The sequence below is a fragment of the Helianthus annuus genome, chromosome 13 (assembly GCF_002127325.2).
Source record: "Helianthus annuus cultivar XRQ/B chromosome 13, HanXRQr2.0-SUNRISE, whole genome shotgun sequence".
Lineage (NCBI taxonomy): Eukaryota > Viridiplantae > Streptophyta > Magnoliopsida > Asterales > Asteraceae > Helianthus > Helianthus annuus.
The window spans coordinates 48,495,227-48,518,303 of NC_035445.2; the positions used below are offsets into that span (position 1 = coordinate 48,495,227).

The window sequence follows — 23,077 nt, forward strand, 5'->3', positions numbered from 1 at the left end:
ACTATTTCAGTCCCTGTGGTTTCACTTTCGTAACCATTTCAGTCCAATCTCCTAACACCGTCTATTTTACCGTTAAGTTTTTAATGAAATACCTAAATTACCCTTGTGTTAATTAAATATGGACTTATATGATTTTATTATTGGATTTATATGATTTTATTAGTGTATGACATATGGACTTAAATTGGATTGTAGGGTTCAACCCACCATGGCTTCAGTAGAAGTAGAAGTCTGGTACTATTTTTACATATATGGTTCCAAAATTTTAATTTTGGATTTTAGAATGGGAAAATGTCCAGGTAAGCATTATTTTTCAAAGTTATTATGTTAATTGATGCTGCTAGGAAAATATTAATTGGGGTGGGGTAATGGGTCACTAGAAATTAAGAGTGTGGGGTTGTGATGCCGGAGAAGATGACCAGAAACTTTTGCCGGAAATGAGAGCAGGGATGGAGTGGGGTGGGGTAGGGTAGTGTGGGGTTGTGTTTTAACAAGTGGGTCCTAGAATACAATCTTTTAAATTTCCATGGTTTTTTAATTTAATTAACACAAGGGTAATTTAGGTATTTCATGAAAAACTTAACGGTAAAATCGACGGTGTTAGGAGACTGGACTGAAATGGTTACGAAGGTGAAACCACAGGGACTGAAATAGTGATTTTTGACAAACCACAGGGACGAAAACAGTAATTAACTCATTTAGATATCTTTTTATTTTTTACTAATAAGGGCATTATGGTCAATTCATGTGTACTTAACAGAATAAATGGATGGGGTTAACGGAGGTGGACTGAAATGGTTACGAAAGTGAAACCACAAGGACTGAAATCATAATTTTTAAACCAATGGACTGAAATAGTGATTTTTGATAAACCATAGGGACGAAAATAGTAATTAACTCTAAAAAAACTACATTTACAAAAATTGGATCACTTTACGTCACAATATTTAGAGACTAAGGTAAGGTGGGACCCAAACTAATACACCTGTGAGGAACTGATGATGTGTGGGAAGTAGAATCCACTAACTCACTGAACGCGTAACTCACATTCACAAACGCCATCCAAAACCACCGTAACAAACCCACCAATCTCAGCAACCACCCTGTCTTCCACCACCGGCGACACACCAAATTACAAAAACACCCTTCCAAATCCAATAAACTAATGCACACATCATGCTCATATAAAGGACCGTACGTGTCAAAATCACCATCATTTTTATCGCCCTTTCTCTCTCCTCATCTCGGAGTACTCATTACGCCTAATAATACTACTAGACCTACACACACAACGAGCACGAAGAACAAGAGTGCTGTAATTAGGGCAATGCCTACTGCTTCTTCTTCACCTGAGATCGATAACAATGGCGCTTTGCGGAAGTTCAAGCTGAACGAAGCGTCGTTTCTCGCTTCTCTCATGCCGAAGAAGGAGACCGGTGCCGATCGCTTTGTTGAAGCGCATCCGGAGTACGATGGCCGCGGTGTTGTTGTTGCTATTTTCGGTAATTTTGTGACTGTTTTTGCGGTTTTCTGTTAGGTTTTGTTGTGTTTTGAGCTTGGAATGATCGATGATTTGTAGTTTGAAGGTTTTGACCGATGTAATCTGTGAGTTTAGAACTGAATCGAGTGATTATGTGAAGATTTTTAGTTGTTACGTATGTTTATGTGTATGAGAATATGTATTTGAAGCTGATCTGTAGTACGATGGCCGCGGTGGTGGTGTTGCAATTTTCGGTAATTTTGTGACTGTTTTTGCGGTTTTGTGTTAGGTTTTGAGCTTTGGAACGAACGATGATTTGTAGTTTGAAGGTTTTGACCGAGCGTGGAGATAAATCTGTAGGTTTTGAACTGAATCGACACTATGTGTGTTTAGAGTGTGTGAAGATGTTTAGTTGTTAGGTATGTTTATGTGTTTGAGAATATGTATTCGATTGATTTGTTGAAGCTGATCTGGAGCTTCTATGACTGTTCACGATTTCGTATTAGTTTTTGTTGTGTTTTGAGCTTTGAAATGGACGATGATTAGTAGTTTGAAGGTTTTGACCGACGTAGTGATTTCATGAGCACGGAGATGATCTGTAGGTCTAGAACTGAATCGAGGCTGTATGTGTTTAGATTGTGTGAAGATATATGGTTATTATGTATGTTTATGTGTATTAGAGTTTATGTTCGATCAATTTGTTGAAGCTCATCTGGAGTTCGATGGCCGCGGTGGTGTTGCTATTTTCGGTAATTTTGTGGCTGGTTTTACGGTTTTGTATCGGTTTTTGTTGTGTTTTGAGCTTTGGAATGAACGTGTAGTTTGAAGGTTTTGACCGAGCGCGGAGATGAGGTTTAGAACTGAATCGCGGCTGTATGTGTTTAGAGTCTGTGAAGATGTTTAGTTATTACGTATGCTTATGTGTATTAGAGTTTATATTCGATCGATTTGTTGAAGCTGACATGGATCACCAACATAGTGATTCAGTGAGCGCGGAGATGAATCTGTAGGTCTAGAACTGAATTGAGACCATAGGTGTTTAGATTGTGTGAAGATGTTTAGTTATTACATATGTTTATGTGTATGAGAGTATATATTTGATCGATTTGTGGAAGCTCATCTGGAGTACGATGGCCGTGGTGGTGTTGTTGCTATCTTGGGTACTTCTGTGATTGCTTACGATCCATATCTGTTTTTGTTATGTTTGATCTGCGAAATGAATGATGATTTGAAGGTTTTGACCGACGTGGTGATTAGTGAGCACGGAGACGAATCTGTAGGTCTAGAACTGAATCGAGAATATATTTGATTTGATTGTGTGAAGATGTTTAGTTATTGCGTATGTTTATGTGTATGAGAAAATGTATTCGATTGATTTGTTGAAGATCATCCGGAGTACGATTGCTGCTGTGTTATTGCTCTCTTTGTTATTTCTATGACTGTTTATGATTCCGTATTAGTTTTCATTGTGTTTGAGCTCTGAAATGAACGATGAGCAGTAGTTTGAAGGTTTTGACCAAAGTAGGGATTTAGGGAGCTAGGAGATGAAGCTGTAGGTCTAGAACTGACTCGAGACTATCTGTGTTTGGACAGTGTGGAGATATCTGGTTATTACATATGTTTATGTGTGTTAAGAGTTCATATTCGATTGATGAAATGTGGAGTATGAGCATGTGATCATGAATTGAATCAAAATCATTGCATTTCATGTTGTAAATAAAAAAATCAGCAAATCCGTTAGTTATGTACGCAGTGATAACCAGGGTTAACTGAATTACTAAGAGTTTAGTATATCTGAAACTGTTGAACTGTCTAAACCTATGCAAAACCGAAGAAGTATCTGAAGACATGATGACCAAACAAAATCATCAGTGTTGTTCTTCAATCGTCTGGTTTACTTGTTTGTTGTTAACAGTATGATATCATGTCCAGAAAGATAACACGATCATGTATTAAATATTAATTTTCTGCTTTCAGATTCTGGTGTTGATCCGGCTGCCGCAGGATTACAGGTGACCTCAGACGGGAAACCAAAAGTCCTAGATGTCATTGATTGGTATCCTTCAAAATCCAATCAATTTTTGTTATATTTCTTCCCTTCCGTTGGTGATATCATTTATACTTTTATAAATGTTTTTTGTTGATCCTTTTCTTTTCTCTCAGCACTGGGAGTGGTGATGTTGATACATCAACCGTTGTGAAGGCTGATGCAAATGGTTGTATTCGTGGTGCATCAGGTTTGTAGTTATATTGTTTTAATTGTGTAGCTTGGTGTTGTATATATACCATTTTTAAGATATATGACTGATTCTTTTGAATTATTATGTTTTAGGGGCGTCCCTTACTATAAATTCTTCTTGGAAGAATCCTTCTGGGGAGTGGCATGTGGGATACAAGTTGATATATGAGCTTCTTACAGACACATTAGTATCTCGTTTGAAGGTAGGCCTTACTTTGCTAGTGATCTGAGAGAACCATTCATACACTTTAAATGATGCAACTTTTTTCCTATATTTATCCGTGTGAAATTTGTGATCTGGAGCAGAAAGAAAGAAAGAAAAAGTGGGACGAGAAGAATCAGGAAACAATAGCCGAGGCTGTAAAGCAGCTTGAAGAGTTTGACAAGGTTGTTCTTGTTCCTATTAATTCATTATTTGGTTATTTTATAAACATTGTGCAAGTTTAATTGCGAATTTTAGACTGTTCTGTCCCTGACAAGTTTCCTATCTTCAGAAGCATACAAAGGTTGATGAGACGAATTTGAAAAAGACTCGTGCGGACCTTCAAGATCGAGTTGATTATTTGAAGAAACAACCAGATGTTAGTGCTATATCTTAGATTAAGAGTATCTTGCTTTTTATTTTCTGTGATGTATTAAAATTTATGTGCATCTGTGTTTGTATATGTTAGGGCTATGATGACAAGGGGCCTGTTATTGATGCTGTCGTATGGCATGATGGAGAAGTGTGGAGGGTGGCTCTTGACACGCAGAGTCTTGAGGATGACCCCACGTGTGGGAAACTTGCTGATTTTGTTCCCCTAACTAGTTTCAAGTATACTTACTTTTTTTTTTCTTCTCATGTTTATTTATATATTATGTGATATTGAATGATTATAATCAGATTGCAAAAGAGTGTTTGGATGTGCTTTTACTGGTTGAAGCAGTAACTAGAGTTTGATAAAAATAAAATTATGTACAGACTTAATAGAGAAAATGACCAAAATGTGTTTTCTTTGGTGAAAAGAAAGTAGAGGGTTTGTGAAATGATTCAAATGAAAATAGAAGTCTCTTGCATTAGGTTTAGAGAAGGAGTTTCTAAGTAATCTTATAATAATTCCGTTGGCTGTTATCGTAAACTGATTATTAAAATAATAAGAGAATCAGAAGCATAATTTATTTATCCAACTTTACAAGCTAATTATTACGCCTTCTGTTTGCACTGATCAGATAATCAGTTCCATATTGCAATCCAAACACCTTTGTTCTTGTTTATTGATACCACAGAGCTAATACTGCAGGATTGAACGCAAGTATGGTGTATTTAGCAAGTTGGATGCTTGTACATTCGTGACCAATGTTTATAATGAAGGTAATATTTTGAGTATAGTAACCGACAGTTCGCCACATGGCACTCACGTTGCTGGTATTACCACTGCTTTCCACCCTAAGGTATGACCTTTAAATAATTATTATTCTGTTTTCAAGTAATTGTAATTCATGGATGAGCACTAAATTCTTTGTGTACTTACAGGAACCATTGCTTAATGGAGTTGCCCCTGGGGCACAGGTAGTTTCGTGTAAGATAGGTGACTCACGCTTAGGTTCAATGGAAACTGGAACAGGCTTGACACGTGCATTAATTGCTGTTGTGGAGGTATCATCATTCATACACAAATTCTTATCCAACTTTATGTATGTTATTTTATTCTTGGTAATCTGTTTTGGACCTTTCCAGCACAAATGCGATGTTATCAACATGAGCTATGGAGAATATACGATGTTTCCGGACTATGGTCGCTTTGTGGAGCTTGTTGATGAGGTCATAACCAAAAACGATTAAATTTCTTGCCTGTGGGTTTGTTTGTTTATGTGTCATTTACGGGAAATGATCATTGAATACAGGTGGTAAATAAGTACCGTGTAGTATTTGTTAGTAGTGCTGGCAACAACGGGCCTGCATTGACCACCCTGGGTGCGCCAGGTGGCACCACATCAAGCATAATAGGAGTTGGTGCATATGTCTCTCCGGCTATGGCTGCTGGAGCTCATGCTTTAGTCGAGGCTCCTCCTGAAGGGCTTGAGTACACTTGGTAATGTTTTGTTTTTGGAACAAATTACTGAATGTTTTCTCAACCATTTACACAACCTACCGTCTGACCCGATTTCCCACCTCCGGTTTTTATGAAATGTGAAATGGCAGGTCTAGTCGGGGACCCACTGCTGACGGGGATCTTGGTGTATATGTGAGTGCTCCTGGTGGGGCAGTGGCCCCTGTTCCTACATGGACTCTCCAGCGGCGTCAGCTCATGAATGGTACATCCATGTCATCACCATCTGCATGTGGTGGAGTCGCTTTGGTCATCAGTGCAATGAAGGTATGTATCACTACATAACTTTTTACTGTTGTCAAGTCATGTATAATATAAGTATATAATAACATTATGCAGGCTGAGGGGATTCAAGTGAGTCCTTACAGTGTGAGGAAGGCCCTTGAGAATACTTGTACACCGATTGGCTCTTTGCCCGAAGATAAACTATCAAATGGACATGGCCTTATTCAAATTGACAAGTTAGATTTTGAACGACTTTATTAATAATTATCTATATATAATCTGGGTGAAATTTCTTACAAGTGACTTCCTTACAGGGCCTTTGAGTATGCTCAGAAAGCAGCTGATTTGCCATGCATTTGGTATAAGATAAGCATCAGTCAGTCAGGAAAAACAAGTAGGTTCAGTTTCTCTCTTAAAATAATTGTGTATCATCTCTTTCAATCAATCTTGATGATTCACTACTTGCAGCATCATCACCATTGCGAGGCATATACCTCAGAGAGGCTAGCTATTGCAATCAATCTACTGAGGTGACTATTAGAAACACTTTACATCATCATCATGTAGTTTAAAATGAGCCATCGTTCACACATTTCTTCTATTGAAACAGTGGACAGTGCAAGTTGATCCACAATTTCATGAAGGTGAAAGTAATTTAGAACAGCTAGTCCCGTTTGAAGAGTGTATTGAATTACGTTCTAGTGGAAAGGAAGTCGTGAAAGCTCCAGATTATCTGCTTCTCACTTACAATGGCCGTAGCTTTAAGTAAATCAGCTGCTGTTTCTCTATTTCATTCATGATGGATGACCCACTATGTATTTTGTTTTAATTTTTTTGTTCCTACCAGTGTGGTTGTAGATCCAACGAAGCTCAGTGATGGTTTACATTATTTTGAAGTGTATGGAATAGACTGTAATGCCCCCTGGCGTGGTCCTCTTTTCCGAATTCCCGTTACTATAACAAAGCCAAAAATTGTGGGAACTCGGCCTCCACTCACTACATTCTCTGGATTATCTTTCCAGCCAGGTGGGTTTTATTTACATGTGTTGTGGGGTATAACCGGGTGATTCTTTTCTTGCTGTACTAATTACTGCTTTAACAGGCCATATCGTACGCAAATTCATTAAGGTTCCATATGGGGCTACATGGGTTGAGGCAGCGATGCGTACATCAGGGTTTGACACTCCAAGAAGATTCTACATTGACACTGTACAGATATCTCCATTGAAAAGGCCTATCAAGTGGGAAAGTAATGCCATATTTTCATCTCCATCTACCAAGAGCTTCGTCTTTTCTGTGGAGGGTGGCCGGACGATGGAATTAGTGATAGCTCAATTCTGGTCTAGTGGTGTAGGAAGTAATGAACCTGCTGTTGTGGAATTTGAGGTGACGTGTTTTGATTATGTTTCTCTCTTTTGTTGCTATTGTTTTCTTACTGATAGTTGATTCTGTGTTAATAATATGTAGCTTGCATTCCATGGGATAGATGTTAGCAAAGATGAAGTGATTCTTGATGGAAGTGAAGCCCCTGTTAGAATCGAAGCCCAATCGCTGTTATCATCTGAAAAACTTGCTCCTATCGCCAAGCTAAATAAGGTACGTACGTGCAACAGATTCCATTATCCAATTTGATGTGTTACGGCTAATTTTAGCATGGGCTGCCAACATTGTTTTGCTCTTCAAAAATATACGCCAAAATATACTGGCCATGCATAAAAAGTACATTAGACCTCTTTTTTTAGCTAACTTTTGATTTGACCTATTAGAGAGAATGAAACATAATCCAAATCAAAGTATCACTTTGTTCGCTGGATGTTTGGTATAATCCAAAATTGTCTTGCAGATTAGAGTTCCATATCGTCCTGTTGATTCAAAACTGAGTGCTCTTTCAGCAGACCGAGATAAATTACCCTCTGGAAAGCAGATACTTGCATTGACATTGACGTAGGTTTTGGTCCCTCTTCACTTAGTTATTTTCTTATATATATATATATATAGGGTTAGGATCGTGTGAGAAGCACTAGGCTAATTGAGAAACTTGAGAAGCATTCTGGACCACACATTTTCCTAAGCTTTTCGTAATATACACATATGTATAGTTTAAAATTGACTATATACATATAAGTATATAGTCAAATCTTGAATTATACACATATGTATATAGTCGGTTTTAAACTATACATATGTGTATATTACGAAAAGCTCAAGGAAAATGTGTGGTCCAGAATGCTTCTCAAGTTTCTCAAATAGGGTGGACTTCTCTTAGGATCCCTACCCTATATATATAAGAAATATATATCATTGATTAATGTCTTCTCACTTGTGCTGCAGTTACAAGTTCAAATTGGAAGATGCCGCTGAAGTAAAACCACAGATACCCTTGCTTAACAACCGTATCTATGATAACAAGTTTGAATCCCAGTTTTATATGATTTCAGATTCAAACAAGGTCTTTTTTTTATAACATGCACATAATTCATGCTCTTGTTTTGCTTCACTTAATATCTTATGTCTTAATATATTTCTTTTCCATTTATTGTACATAGCGCATATATGCAATGGGTGATGTCTACCCAGAGTATGCAAAATTGCCCAAAGGTGATTACACGTTACAACTGCACTTGAGGTATGGTTCCCTCCTCTTAAATGAATGTGTATAAAGTTGAATAGATTACGAGCAATTAATGAGTTGCTAATTTGTTGGATTTCAGGCATGAGAATGTGTCCTACTTGGAGAAGTTGAAGCAGTTAGTGCTGTTCATTGAAAGAAAATTGGACAAGGTAGTGACGACTATTGTTTTCATTCATGCATCATCGTCTCATGTTTATTTTTGGTACTTCACTTTTGTATGTTTTTGGCTTTTAATGTTATAGGAGGCTGTGCAATTGAGCTTTTATACTCAACCAGATGGTCCAGTCACGGGTACTGGTAGTTACAGTTCGTCAACATTAGACCCTGGGTTTGTCCTCTCCCATCTTTCCCCCTTCATCTTCGTATGTTTAGCATTTAGTGACATGTATTTTTTTTTTTTTTTTATCTTGTAGATCAAAAGAAGCCTTTTACATAGGACCTCCCACTAAGGACAAACTTCCAAAGGTAAGCTAGCAATATTAGCACCGTATATTATTATTATTATTATTATTTAGATTATTCTAGAATAATCTAAATAATAATAATAATATACTCTTCCCTATATAAAGGGATCTCTTGTATTCTATTCAATCAATCAATAATATCAATCCATGAACACTTTCAAGCAATTCACCCAATGTTTCTTTTTTACCTTTATGTTATCAATATCAGATATATATTACAATACTTGATTTGTTACAGAACTCTCCTGAAGGGTCTGTACTAGTTGGAGCAATTTCATATGGTAAGCCTTCAACTGTGGTGTCGGATCAGGCAAATGACCCTGAAAAGAATCCGGCGTCGTATCAGATAACTTATCTAGTCCCACCAACTAAGGTTAGTTACAATCTTATAGAATTAATCTTTTTTATTTTATCATATTAGTAAACTTTTTATTTGTTTGACAGGCTGATGAGGATAAGGGAAAGAATTCTACTTCCAAGACTTCCACAAAAAGTGTGTCAGAGCGTTTAGAGGAAGAGGTATTGATAAAATTTGAAACATTTTTTTAGTAATTTTGGTTCCTAAAGATATAAATTTACCGTATTTGTGGTTGACCAGGTTCGTGATGCAAAGATTAAGGTCCTCGCAAACCTAAAACAAGGCACTGAGGACGAACGAGCAGAATGGAAAAAATTATCCGTCTCACTCAAGGTTTTATTTGGTTGAGTTTGACTTTATTGGCAGGCAGCAGTTACAGCAAATTTTCTTTGACTTTTTTATTGGCAGGCGGAATATCCGAATTACACTCCCTTGCTGGCCCAAATATTGGAGGGACTGATATCCCAGGAAGTGGAAGATAAAGCACACCATTATGAAGAGGTAACGAATGCCATGTTAACATCCTATTTTATAAGAAAGTATTTTCATGGTTTCGTTGTGGCTGGCAGATAATTGCTGCAGCAGATGAGGTTGCTGACAGTATCGACACAGAAGAGTTGGCAAAATTTCTTTCCATCAATGGTGATCCTGAAGAGGAAGATTTCACGGTAATCATGACAAATTTTTGTATGTTCTTATTAACATAGGCTTTTGTATGTTCTTATTAACATAGGCGGGATATACCGTCGATATAATCTTCTTCGGCATTTTTTATAGGAAACCAAGAAGAAGATGGAGAAAAGACGTGACCTGCTGGTCGAAGCGCTTTACCAAAAAGGTTTAGCTTTAGTGGAAGTTGCTTCCCTCAAGGTACCATTACATATGTTTGCAGCTGTTATTTTATAAAATTACTAGGTTATAGTCCCGGTTTGTATAATAAAAATGTGTAAAAAAATTTACATAATTAAATTTTTTTTATTACATACAACATTAGAAAGTGAGTATAATTACAATTTACAAATCTCTACACACTTCTTTGTACATGACGATTGTTATTTTGTTCGTACCATTATTTACATTATAAACAATGATTTAAATTTGCTTATCAAATTTAGAAAATTTTTTGTTACGTATTTATCACAAATTAATAATATTAATATATTTTTCATACCATTTTCGAATAATACCATTTTTAAATATATTAGAGTTACCAAATATAGCGGTCGTATATATGAGGAGAAGGTTTAAAAATTCAAATTTAAAAAAAAAGGTTAAATCCAAATTAGCAAGAATTTAAGAGTGATGTTGAATAAGATAATTCCTGTAGGATTAATTTAAATCATTTATTACAAGTAAGATAAAATATTTATATAAAAAATAAACACTTTTAATATCTTAGTAAGTGTTTTTTTTGAATAAATAATATACTTTAATAATAAAACAATCTTTGATGGCTTATGGGTTGTCGAGACTTTTCCTTCAACTAAATTATCTATTTTTTATTCTTATAATAATAAGAAGAATAATGACGGTGAGGTTGAAAGAAAGAATGCCACATGCCATTATCTGGAATCGTTTACAATACTGTAATAAATAGGGATTGCATTCATTCTAGTATTTTATTAAATTTATGGGTGTTGTATAGGGTGAGATGGCTGCCTTGGCTGCTAACTTAGATGCGGAAGTTGTGGATAAACCTGGTGGTCAGTCGGTTTCGGTTGATCTGTTTGAAGAGACTTTCAAAGAGCTGCAGAAATGGGCCGACACTAAGTCATCCAAGTTTTCAACTCTTCTGATGATACGCGAACGACATAGTGGACGACTTGGCACTGCACTCAAGGTACTGTTTTGTTTTGTTTATATACGCGCAAACATGTATTTATATATAAATGGGTGGCTGTGACATTACAGGTGGTGAATGGGATGATTGACGAAGATGCAAAGAAGAAGTTTTATGAAGACAGAATATCGTTGCTCGAGCAAAGTGGATGGGAGCATCTTGTAGTGTATGAGAAACTATGGATGCTTGTACGCTTCCCGCCATCCCTGCCCCTCTTCTAGGCTACTTTCTTTCTTTCTTTATTTCTTTCATACTTGTATTTCTTTAATAAATCATGTTGGACTTTGTTTGTACAACATATCCATGGTAAAAAAAATAATGAAAATAAAATTTGCATGCACCCCAACATATGCACTCGCAGCGCTACGTTTGCTTGCGGGGTGGCTGATGAGGGCAACTACAGATATCCACATTCACACACTAGAATGATATTGATATAAACCAACCATTGTATTACAAAAGAAAATAAGGTGGGTGGTGAAAGTTTGGCATGTGATACACCTATACACGTAACACGATCATCATGAGTTGAAAGGTTGTTTCCGGGTTTAAAATACGATGATCTGAAAGGTTGTTTCCGAGTTTAAAATACGATGATCTGAAAGGTTTTTTCCGAGTTTAAAATACGAATATTAGACCAAGAGGAGACATGTATTAACACGAGATCAAATGACAATTGTGTATTCATGAGAGAGAGATGAAATTAAGGAGTGGGTGATAATAATTATCTTTTCACAATTAAATTTCTTACTCTCATCTCTTTAATTACAATAAAAAAACACTATCTTTTTTCTCTACTTTTTAATTAAATAATATTTTTTATACTTTTATCGTTATCTTTTCTCCCTCCTTCACTTACAACCACTTTAAAAAAATATTAAAAAATTACAGAGGTAAACAGTATCTTCTCCAAATTTACTGATAAATAGTAACTTTTTCTCTTTTTTCTCTCTTCTCCACTCACAAGTTACCACTCTCACAAATATAATGATTACACTCACACGAATGTAAAGGATCCATTGTTAATGCTCTAAAGATAATGACACGTTTAAATAGATCACCATGAGATTAAAGAAATACTCCAACAATGTATAATTCTATTTTCCCTTTTAAGTATTAATTAACATTGTGATTATTATCATGTATAACTAACCTAATAGTTGCAAAATAGCAACCAAATTTCAAATTGTTCCACCAAGGTAACTCAATTTTTTTTTTGTCTCTCTAAAGTCGCACAACTTTCATTTGTTTAAATCTTGCATAAATAACATGTCAACAAATTACCACTAGATGATTTGTCATGCAACTTTTTCCCATATTTTTTTATGCTTACAAATGAGGTAGATTTTCTAATTAAGATTTTCTAAAATAAAGACACCATAATAAGATTGCAAAACCATAGAATTTCCCAAAAACTTCATCCAATTGAATAAAGAAAACACATGTGTAATATATATATAACTAGTGAATTATGAAAAACAAAGCAGGGTTGGTTGCTGTCTATCATCATACTTAAAAGTCATGAAATAGCATAATGGCATCATCAAGAATCATAAAAGAAGCTTCTAGAACCTTCCATTTGTCCTGCACTTTTTTGCGCATTTTCGCCGCTTCATCTCCTTCCTTTAAGCTTTTTCCTTTAAGCACCCGAAGCAACTGCAAACACATTTTAAAGAAAACGTAGCTTATTATCACCACCATTGTTATTTTTACAAATCAACAAAAACAAAGGGGAAAACGAAGTTGGAATACATACATCTTGTGCATGATCAAGCTCATGTACAAGGCGAAGTTTTAAGTTGAGCGCAGCATGATACATGTCATCTAAAACTTGTTCCCAAACGGAACGTTTATTCAATTCCCACAACATTATCTCCATTTTCTGAGCTTCGTTTCCAACTCTCTGAAACAAATCAACAAAAGATGTTGAGGGCAGCATCATACTTTAGTGTTTTTTTCTATATTTAATAAGATTATACCATAGTTGTTAATGGCGAATAGCAATAAATAGCGGGCGACTATTTTATAAATAGCGATACACTAAAAAATTAAAAATTTATATGTATATTATATCAAAATTCCCTGGTATATATGCTATTTTGCATGTATGTTTAACAAAAACCTAAAATCCGGCTATTTTTTTTAGCTATATTTAATTACTATTTATATTAAAAAAAAATAAAAATAAATTGTTGCTATTATCGCCGTCTCTCGCTATAACCCTAATAGCGAACCTAGACCTTTGCACTATAGCGATCGCTACGCTCGCTATTGACAACAAAAGAGTATACAAACAGTATTCTTATATATTAATAATAATATTATTATTATTATTACTACTACTACTACTACCATTATTATTATTAGTTATAAAGCTGTATAAGGAGTTTTAAGCGTCTGAAAACACTTTGGGTGACATTCAACCGACTAATTTAGGCCAAGTTTCAAAATTTTACAAATAGATAGAATACAACCCGAAATGACAAAGCTTTAAGACAGTACCTCAAGATTCAAATAATCATCTTTCCATAGCTGAAAAAGAATCTTCAGTGCATCTTTTTTTTCAACAAATGTAGTGCTGGATATCTTTCAAAAGGCAAACATAAGATTATTTACGAACGAAAAAGAAACATCATCAACAAAAGATTCGACTACCTTATCCGTCTCAATACGCCGTTCACGTTCAGATAGCAACCTGAATATCCTATAAGCCTCCCTTCCATATTTTTTCAGCACAATGGATTCAACCTGCAAAACAAGAAACGCGTAGGAGATTAAAAAGTATATTTTCTTTCTTCCATTATAAAATAAAATAATATTAGAGAGAGCAAACCTCCTGGGCTTGAGCCTGATAAATGATTTTCTTCAAGTCTGCAAATAGCAATATAGTCAAATCCAAATATATTAAAATAGTTCTTTTTTTTAATAACAGGTGGCATTTTCAACCGATTTACTTGAAATGAGTCAAAAGTTACTGGGTCAAACTGAAAGTCGACTAAAAGGGGAACGGGTCAAACAAATGTAAAATGGGTCAAACTGTACCTATGCTATATGTTTCATCAATCCCGATTGTTGGAAGTTCGCAGCCCAATTGGACAAGGGCGGCCCGAACACGCTCTAAAGTCAAACTTCGACCTTCTTCAGTCTTCATTGCTTCCTCATAGATGGTTTCCAAGAGAAGCGGAACTGTACATCACACAAATATATTACAACAACCACCACAACCGTATCCGTCAAAAACAGTAAAAGGTAACCAACCTGTTTTTTCTGTTTTCACTCTAGTTTCGTCTTTTCTACTTGCCTCAAATATTGCACTTAGGACGATGCCAGCTACACTATCCACACGTTCCGTCACATGGGAAACACATGACTGTAGACCACATATAATAAAAGAGTTAAAGACAATATATATACATACATACACACACAAAATTTACGAAAAGGAGAAAAACCTTATGGCGTAGACGCCGTATGAATTCCTCAAAATTGACACGCCAAAGTATTTCTTTACGTTCATTTGTTTCCCAACTCTCTGTTTCAGGTTCTAGCTTACGCTGTAAAACACCGTATGTATGTGTCAGGTGTTGATAAACTTAAAAAGATAACAATACACGTTTTTTTTATTAAAAAAAATAGAGATGATGACGGACCTTTTCCCCAACAATGTCTGTAGTGGAAGATTTTTTGCTATCTTCATCGTCAAGGACCCCACCGATCAATGTATCTGCCTCAACTAAAAATCGCTGTGATTCCATGGGAGCTGCGGCAGCTAATGCACGCGCCTCTAAGGTTTGTGTAGCATCAGCTATCTAAAAGAAGAAGCAAATTCACAAGTATGGCCAATGATGACACTAATAAAAAATAGAGAAATGCCATTTTCGTCCCTGAGGTTTGGCCAGTTTTGCGGCTTTCGTCCAAAGGTTTGTTTTTCCGCATCTCGATCCAAAAGGTTTGAAATCTTGTTATTTTTACCCGTTAAGTCAGAGGTATTTGCGTCTTTTTTGTTAACTTAAAGGGCAATTCGGTCTTTTTGACTTTATGTACTAGCATTTAGCATAATGTACAAGTATTCGAAACCCTTTAAGTTAACAAAAAAAGACTGACTTAACGTAGAAAAATGGATGGAGTTAACGAGCTGGATGAAAATGGCAAGATTTCAAATCTTCTGCATCCAGATGCGGAAAAACAAACCTAAGGGACAAAAATGGCATTAAAAAAAGCCCTTTTAGTATGGCAGGCTAATTATAGATAGTGAACCAGTTGTTACCTTAGACTTAGCTCGTTTCTTTGCACCTTCCTCTAGTGGTTCAAGAAACGGTTCATGTGCAGGGCACCTTTCAATATAACGGGCCTGAGCAAGTTTACTGAAGTTTTCATGTACCACATTCGTAGCACTGCTATTTTCTGCACGGTAATGAAAAGTTTTAGCGTGTGTTAAAACTATTCGAAATCTTGAAAAAAAAAAGATTACAACGGGACTAACCTCCGCTTGCCTTATGTTTATCCTTATATCTATCCATAGTTTGATTCAACGATAACCTACCGTGTTGAAGCAACCCTTCGAAAATCTCCGCACACTGTCGGAAACAAATAAGTGAGGATGTACAGAAAGGACGAAAAGAAGGAAGCCTGACTGACTACTTACGTCTTGACCGAATTCATCTGAGACGATGGATAAGAACTTAGGGAACCTCATGTGGTGGATGATATTGTCGGGCAATGCCATATACTTGGTCATAATCTTTGGCGGTTCCCCGAATCCACCTGTATAGACATAACTATCATTCATTCATTTTACTAAATGATTTTTTTTTTTAAAAAAAGAGTACCTGGTTGTTGAATAGTGAAGGCTTGAACACAATTATGGTGAATTAACACAAGTAAAGCGTCGGTAACTTTCTGTTTAGTGAGTTCCGTGAAGCGTGTGACTTCAAGTTGCGATAATGGTCCTTTACGTAGTAGACATTCGCACACTTTCTGCAAGCGTTCGTGATTATATCATTACTCAACAATGAAAAACGTAATGAAAAGTTAAAGGCAATGGGTTTGATATGAACTTACACAAACGATATCACCGAAATTAGTGGAGATGATATGCGCCGCAAGTTTGATCCCATGTGGTGACGACATGTCCGACAAAGAAATTTGGACTAGAGTCTAGTAGTCTGTCTAACCACCACAAAGAATTCTATTCATATAAGTTTTCATAATACAAACATATCGAACGAATACAAAACCAGAGCCTAAAACAACAAACGGATAAAACCTGCAGTAACTAACAACAATGTTCTCATACAAGGTACAAGTCCTGAAATCTTAACGGTGCTTTTGGTTCTTTTTGCAAGTGTAATAATTTTTTGTACGTGTTTGTTTAAAATTTTCCAGGTTTTAATTTTTTTAGTACTATTTCATTTATCATTTATTAATGTTATAAATATAAATATAAATTATAATACTTTTAAATCACAAATTACGTATATGTTATTTGTATTTTTTTTAAACCTTTTTTAACAATTAATTTTAGCGTTCTTTAATCTTTTTAAAAAAATTGGATATGGAGTTTTGTTTAATTTTTTTGTTTACATAAGCTATACGAGTGCCGGTATCATACCTCGACCATGACGAACCGAACCCATTCGTACAGAACATTGGTACTGGTATCGGTATTATCGGAACCTATATTCATTTTTATGGTTTTTAATCGTCGTAAAATAAATGGCGATATCTAGGGGTGGCAAAATGGGTGGGTTGGGCAGGTTTGGGTAATGGGTTAGGATGGGTTTATTAAGAAATGGGTTAGGATGGGTTTAGGTCAAGATGGGTTTTTGTCAAGATGGATTTGGGCATGATAGGCTAAAAATATAAATAAATAAAAAAAATTAAAAAAAAATTAAAAAAGATCAAAAAAAATAATAATAATAAAAACTTAGAGCAGCCTATTATCTTCTTTGCACCCAAATACAATTAACATAATGATCTAGTTATAACCTTAAAACTTGAAAAAACATGACATACAACAAATCAGAAAATGAAAAATGAAACAAGTAAGTTAACTGCTGTGTTCTTTAGGGTGGTCATCACTTGCAAAAATTCTATCACTCACAACACCCAATCAAGTTCCGCCATGTCATCAACCATTTTTCCATCACTGACAACACACAACAATAAACCCTCACACCCCCTAACATCCATTTATCACTCACAAGCCCATAACGCGTTGATTTTATCACGGAATACATTCCATCACTCGTTGAATAGTTGGTGGCGGTGGGCATTTCAGCAAGTTCCACGCGTGGAACTTCATATCAAGCACAAAAAAAGTAACCACCCCTTATAATACAAACATTAAAAAACTTGACATAACTATAAACAAAAAATAAAACTCACTCAAACTCAACAACTGCAAGACTATGACACACTAAAACAACCAAAATCATATCTTCTTTTTCTTGAAGATTTTAAAAAAAAAATATATATATATATATATATATATATATCTTTTCAAGTTAAATTTATTTAACCACATTCAAAAATTACTGTTTGTGATAGTGAGATACAACTTTTATGCTCTTTCCCCTAACAGCAAGCATAAATCATAAATGTATGTTTAAACTTTAAACCACCAAATATTAACTTCATAATTCACTATGCATATTAATTTTGTAATATCAGAATAAAATTATCCACTGAACAGCTAAATCGCCATAAAACGATACAAATTAAAGCACCAAACAAAACTCAATTATATCACAAACAACAATGAATCAAACAAGTATGTACTCATTGAAGTATACAGTTCTAAGTTAACAAACTCAATATATAATAATCTGCTCAATCACTAGCTAAAGTTCAGCAAACACATAAGCAATTACAGAACTGATTTCAGATTAATAGATTCAACAAAAAAAGGCTGCTAAAATTAGAAAAAATGAAATGAAAATGTGATCGATTATACCTTTCCAGATTGTTTGAGGTGAGCGGCGGGCTGGCGGCGACGGTCGTGAGCAGAAGCGGTGGTTGATGGTCGGAGTATGGTGGTTTAGGCGTGCTCCGAATACGGTGTTGGTTGAGAGACGGAGTTGTGTTGGTCGGAGATGGTGGAATGGAGGTTGTAGGATGGTGGTGATTTGGGCGTGGGAGATGAGAAAAAAGAAGAATGTGCTGGTTTTAGGGTTTACCCAGAGAAACTCATCCTAACCCAAAGTTGAATGCATGGGTTGATTTTGCCGGGTCGGGTCTAGCAATATCTTTTTGGGACTATCACTACTTTCAGTTGATACAACTGCTCATCCTAATGACCCAGAGAGGGGTTTAAGATTCATTAGTATACCTATAATAAACTAAATTTATTTAGTAATTTCATTATGACCCTAGAGATAGACACCCGACCCATTAGAATTGATACCAGCAGCAATATGTATAGGGTTTGAATATTTCTCACTGGAAGCGGTTAATGACCCCAATTTAGGGCGATTTATTTGTAAATTTTGTTGGTTGGTTGAATTAAACCTCAATTTAAGACAAACATGAAAGAAACAGGTGAATCATTATTATCCTACAAAGACTGATGCATAAGTTTAGTGGGATCAAGTTGTTTGCAAATTACAATCAAGACTTCTAGGGTTTATGAACCGGATTAACAGATTAGGGCATGTTTGGCTTAGCTTATTTAACTCAAAAAGGACAAAAAAAATGACTTATTGACTTATGACTTTTTGAAACGGAGTTTTTAAAAAAAGTGTTTAGATTAGCTTATGGGAGTTTGGCTTAGCTTATTCATGTAAAATGACTAAAAAGGACATTCTTTTACAAGTGAACTATTGTATGCAAATCAGAAAATTTGTAAGCTAAAACTAAGGCATAGTTGTTAAAAGCCATCGCCTCTTACGCCTAGGCCCAATTTCCTAGCAAGGCGAGGCAATTGCGCTTTAATTCTCCGAGTGATGGTTCATGCGCATATTCCAACGATTCTGGAGAGTTTCCGGCCAAATTCTGGCAAGATTCCAGCTAGATTTCTACTTTTATCTAACGAAAGCCAATTTTTCTACACTAATAAACTAGCATTTTATAACTTTTGGTACTAAATAGACGATATTAAATGTTATATTATAGCTTTAGTTTTATTTTATTTGAAGAATAGTATTAATATATAAAAATATTTTAAGTTTTTTTTTTGTTGTGTGCTTTTTTTTCCACAGGCCCGCGCTGTCTTGCGCCTAGCCGGAGGTGAGACCTACGCGCCTTGAGTGCGCCTAACGCCTTTAATAACTATGAACTAAGGGTTCACGACCAAAAAAATCTGACCAAATGCCATAATAATCACAGAAATCAATAAATTAAGCAAATCAAATCAAACAAGTCTGACCAAATGCCATAATCACATAAATCAAACAACCAAGAACAAATCAAACAAACAGCAACAGCCGGAAACAAGTCTGACCTTGTGTGTGGAAGGAACGAAATCAGCAGCAGCAAAAGAACGGAATCAGCAGCGTCGCCGGCCGGAACTGTTGTTAGGGTTTATGAACTGTATTAAGAAATTAGGGTCTTAAAAAACTAGTAATAAAAAAATAAAAAATAAAAAAGCTAACCTGGTGGGTGGTGCTGCAGCAGCGGACAGCCGGAGATGGTGAGTTGGCGTTAACACTGCGGTGGCAAACGTCGATGATATTTTACCAGGCATTGGCAAAACACATCTTATTTGGGCTGTTTTTTTTTTTTTTTTAAATCATTGGGATTTATTTGGGCCGGAGAGGATGACTCGGCCCACTCCATTCTTTCCTTTCTAATATTAGGGTATAACTAACTACTTTTATCCCCCGGGCCCTCGGTCAAATATTTCTCAACCAACTAAAACAAAACATTACTATAGTTTTGCTAGAGAAAAAACCTAAAACGATGGCAAGACTATAATTTTGAGCTAGGGTAAAAGTGTATTTTGTCAGGACCAATGAGCGAGCGCTAGCGAATAAAAATTATATTGAGTCAAACAATTAAGACAAAACACTAACATAGGTTTGCTAAAAAAAACCTAAAAACAGTGGCAAGACTGTAATTTTGAACTGGGATAAAATCGTAATTTGTGAAAAACTACAATGATGGCAAGACTGCAACTTTGAACTAGGGGCAAAATCGCTATTTTGGCTGGGGCAAAACTGTAATTTTGGCTGGGGGCAATATCATAATGTTTGCTGGAGGTAAAATCATAATTTTAGTTGGAGGTAAAATCGTAATTGTCAGAAGCTATAACAATAGCAATACTATAATTTTAAACTAGTGGTAAAATCGTTATTTATTTTGGTCAATGGAGAAATGCAGCCAGTGGCGAAGCATAGAAAGGGCGGGGAGGGGCGCCCGACCCCCCGAACTTTTCACTCAGTAGTGTTATATATGTAGTTTTCGTATAGAAATTTTTAGGTATATACGTTTTCGACCCCCGGTTCTATAGAATTTTTTTGGTATATGCATTTTCGACCCCCCGGTCATTCGGGTCAAGCTTCGCCACTGAATGCAGCTGCCTGACAATATTCCCATTCCCTGAGATTTTAAATATATATACAATTGGGGTTAATGGATGTAAAGAAGCTAAGGCGCTAAGCCAATTGTAAGCTACACAAGAACAAAAGCTCGAATTCACATATATTTATTTATTTATTTCATATTTCATATTCGTATCTTGAGATATTCGTATCTTGAGTTTATGTCTATATGATCGATAGTTATTATACAAACTCCCCGTCTATTTGTAAAACACTTGGCCCAATAGAGAAAAGTGGCAGCCCACTAGTTTTTCAGCAAATTTAGTTTCCGTAATCCACAAAATGGTGAAATAATTACAAATGCTTATAAATTAGTAAAACCAGGACTTCTCCATCGCGCGTTGTGACGAGGAATCTTCATACGAACCGAAAAGCAAAGACTAGCATGAAGCTGCAAAATATACATGTATAAAACAATCAAAGATGAAATAACGTGTAACAAATAGAAGAAAAAAACGGTGTAGTGACCCGAACGAACAAATAAAAACTGGTGCTGGTTACGTGGTATTGTGCTTTATATCGTTTATTTACTTTTTCTAAAAAAACACTAACGAGCGAAAGTTATGTGAAAGTTACAAGAGGAAAATAAACTATTAGGTATAGTATGAGTTAAATTGAAAGTGATCGTGAATGCTACAAAATATATTTCATAACAAAATATATTTCATAACTTATAAACGGCTTGGATAGGTAAACATCATTCGATGATTAAAGGGGATAAATGTTTCCATTCATGTAATAACCACCATAAATATTCATTTTACCCAACTACTTTTTGTATTTTTTTTTTTTTTTTTTTTTTTAAATCAAACTCAAATTTTTCATTCATACTTTTTGTATTTTTCATTCAAATTTTTGTATTGTAAATAGAAATTAAAATAAATTATATGATTTGTTTACAAGAGTTCTTATAGTTATTTTAAAGTGCTTGTGTGATCTTGCATGTGTTCAAAATTTACTAAATGTAAAATAGTTATAAATTTGGAAAGATATGGAATTGGAGACACGGAGTGATGATTATTCGGTTATGAACATGACATGCAAAGCCCGCTATATGTAGGGATGGCAATCGAACCGGAATCTGATGGGTAAACCTGAAAGCCGACACATCTAGGACGAGTTTGGTGTCAGTTAATCGGGTTTGGGACTAGTTTTTATTTTTTTCGCGGGTTTGGGATGAGTTTGGGATTTGGTGATATACCCGTTTACCCGACCCAATTACCCGATAAAGTAAACCCGTTTACCCGATTGTATACCCGATATAATTTCTTTTATATTTTTAAATATGTAAATATATAATACATCCTTTTTTCTATACATATAGGTATTTTATCCCGTATACATTATATAGTTATTTGATATATTTCTTGAGTGATAATACAAATGTAACTGATTAGTAGTTACCCGATGGGTTTTGGGTCGGGTATACCCAACGGGTAAACTTTTTAAAATTAATGGGTTACCCGAAACCCGTGGGCATACCCGATACCTGATGGGTATTTACCCGCTAGAAACCCGACGGGTTTTAGGACGGGTTTGGGATAAGCTTATCTTATCGGGTTTGGGGTTAGGATTACCTAAACCCGTCCCAAACCTGACCCATTGCCATTCCGCCGATCGGAAATTCTTTATATTTAAAAAATATAATTGGACAATACCTACTCGAGTCTTTATATCATATATGTATTACACTAGTTTTATGTACTGCCTGTGTTACGGGGCGTTAAGCCGAATATTTCTCAGTTTCATAAATATGTACATATATGTTTCGGTAACTTGTGCATACTACTGATAACATGATCTCAATAAAAATTACATCTAGTCAACCAATCAAAACAAAACATTACCATAGTTTTGCATGAAACTAAAACGATGTCAAGACTGTAATCTTTAACCCTGAGCAAAGTTGTAGTTTGTTAGGAACAATGAACGAGACTAAAGAAAATTACACAGAGTCAACCAATTAAAACAAAACACTACCATGATCTATACTAATATAATAAAAGAAACCAAATTATGGACACATGTCATTCTATGGAGTGTTCTCAATAGAATTTCCCGCTAAAAAATATATTTTTCCTATTTTTCTCTACTTAATCTAATCTTTATATAAATATCTTTTTAAAATACATTAGCTAAACCAAATAAGGTTGTTTTCTTTTTGAAAGGTAAATAAGCCGAATTTTATATATATCCACGAAACAGTCATC

At 35.4% G+C, this 23,077-nt stretch overlaps 2 protein-coding genes across 2 annotated transcripts; one reads left to right on the forward strand and one right to left on the reverse strand.

Annotated features, from left to right (window-relative positions):
- Window positions 1-983: 983 nt before the first annotated feature.
- LOC110885815 (tripeptidyl-peptidase 2) lies at window positions 984-11,676 on the forward strand. Its single transcript, XM_022133532.2, has 33 exons — window positions 984-1,502; window positions 3,458-3,536; window positions 3,644-3,717; window positions 3,813-3,922; window positions 4,026-4,106; window positions 4,214-4,300; window positions 4,391-4,533; window positions 5,000-5,150; window positions 5,233-5,355; window positions 5,437-5,520; window positions 5,604-5,791; window positions 5,902-6,076; window positions 6,149-6,270; window positions 6,349-6,428; window positions 6,503-6,564; window positions 6,645-6,799; window positions 6,882-7,060; window positions 7,137-7,420; window positions 7,502-7,630; window positions 7,878-7,978; window positions 8,366-8,483; window positions 8,581-8,660; window positions 8,746-8,815; window positions 8,909-8,994; window positions 9,080-9,131; window positions 9,369-9,503; window positions 9,575-9,649; window positions 9,729-9,821; window positions 9,897-9,989; window positions 10,058-10,156; window positions 10,266-10,358; window positions 11,134-11,328; window positions 11,400-11,676. The coding sequence occupies exons 1-33, from the start codon at window positions 1,166-1,168 to the stop codon at window positions 11,547-11,549; spliced, it is 4,083 nt and encodes a 1,360-aa protein (XP_021989224.1). The 5' UTR covers window positions 984-1,165; the 3' UTR covers window positions 11,550-11,676.
- A 1,056-nt stretch (window positions 11,677-12,732) lies between these two features.
- On the reverse strand, window positions 12,733-18,479 carry LOC110885814 (DNA-directed RNA polymerase III subunit RPC3). Its single transcript, XM_022133530.2, has 16 exons — window positions 18,284-18,479; window positions 16,599-16,603; window positions 16,390-16,483; window positions 16,158-16,305; window positions 15,974-16,092; window positions 15,812-15,905; window positions 15,596-15,732; window positions 14,979-15,137; window positions 14,781-14,882; window positions 14,587-14,698; window positions 14,371-14,514; window positions 14,162-14,199; window positions 13,984-14,076; window positions 13,831-13,914; window positions 13,085-13,231; window positions 12,733-12,984 (listed from the first exon to the last, which is right to left on the reverse strand). The coding sequence occupies exons 3-16, from the start codon at window positions 16,456-16,458 to the stop codon at window positions 12,841-12,843; spliced, it is 1,590 nt and encodes a 529-aa protein (XP_021989222.1). The 5' UTR covers window positions 16,459-16,483; window positions 16,599-16,603; window positions 18,284-18,479; the 3' UTR covers window positions 12,733-12,840.
- Window positions 18,480-23,077: the final 4,598 nt, after the last annotated feature.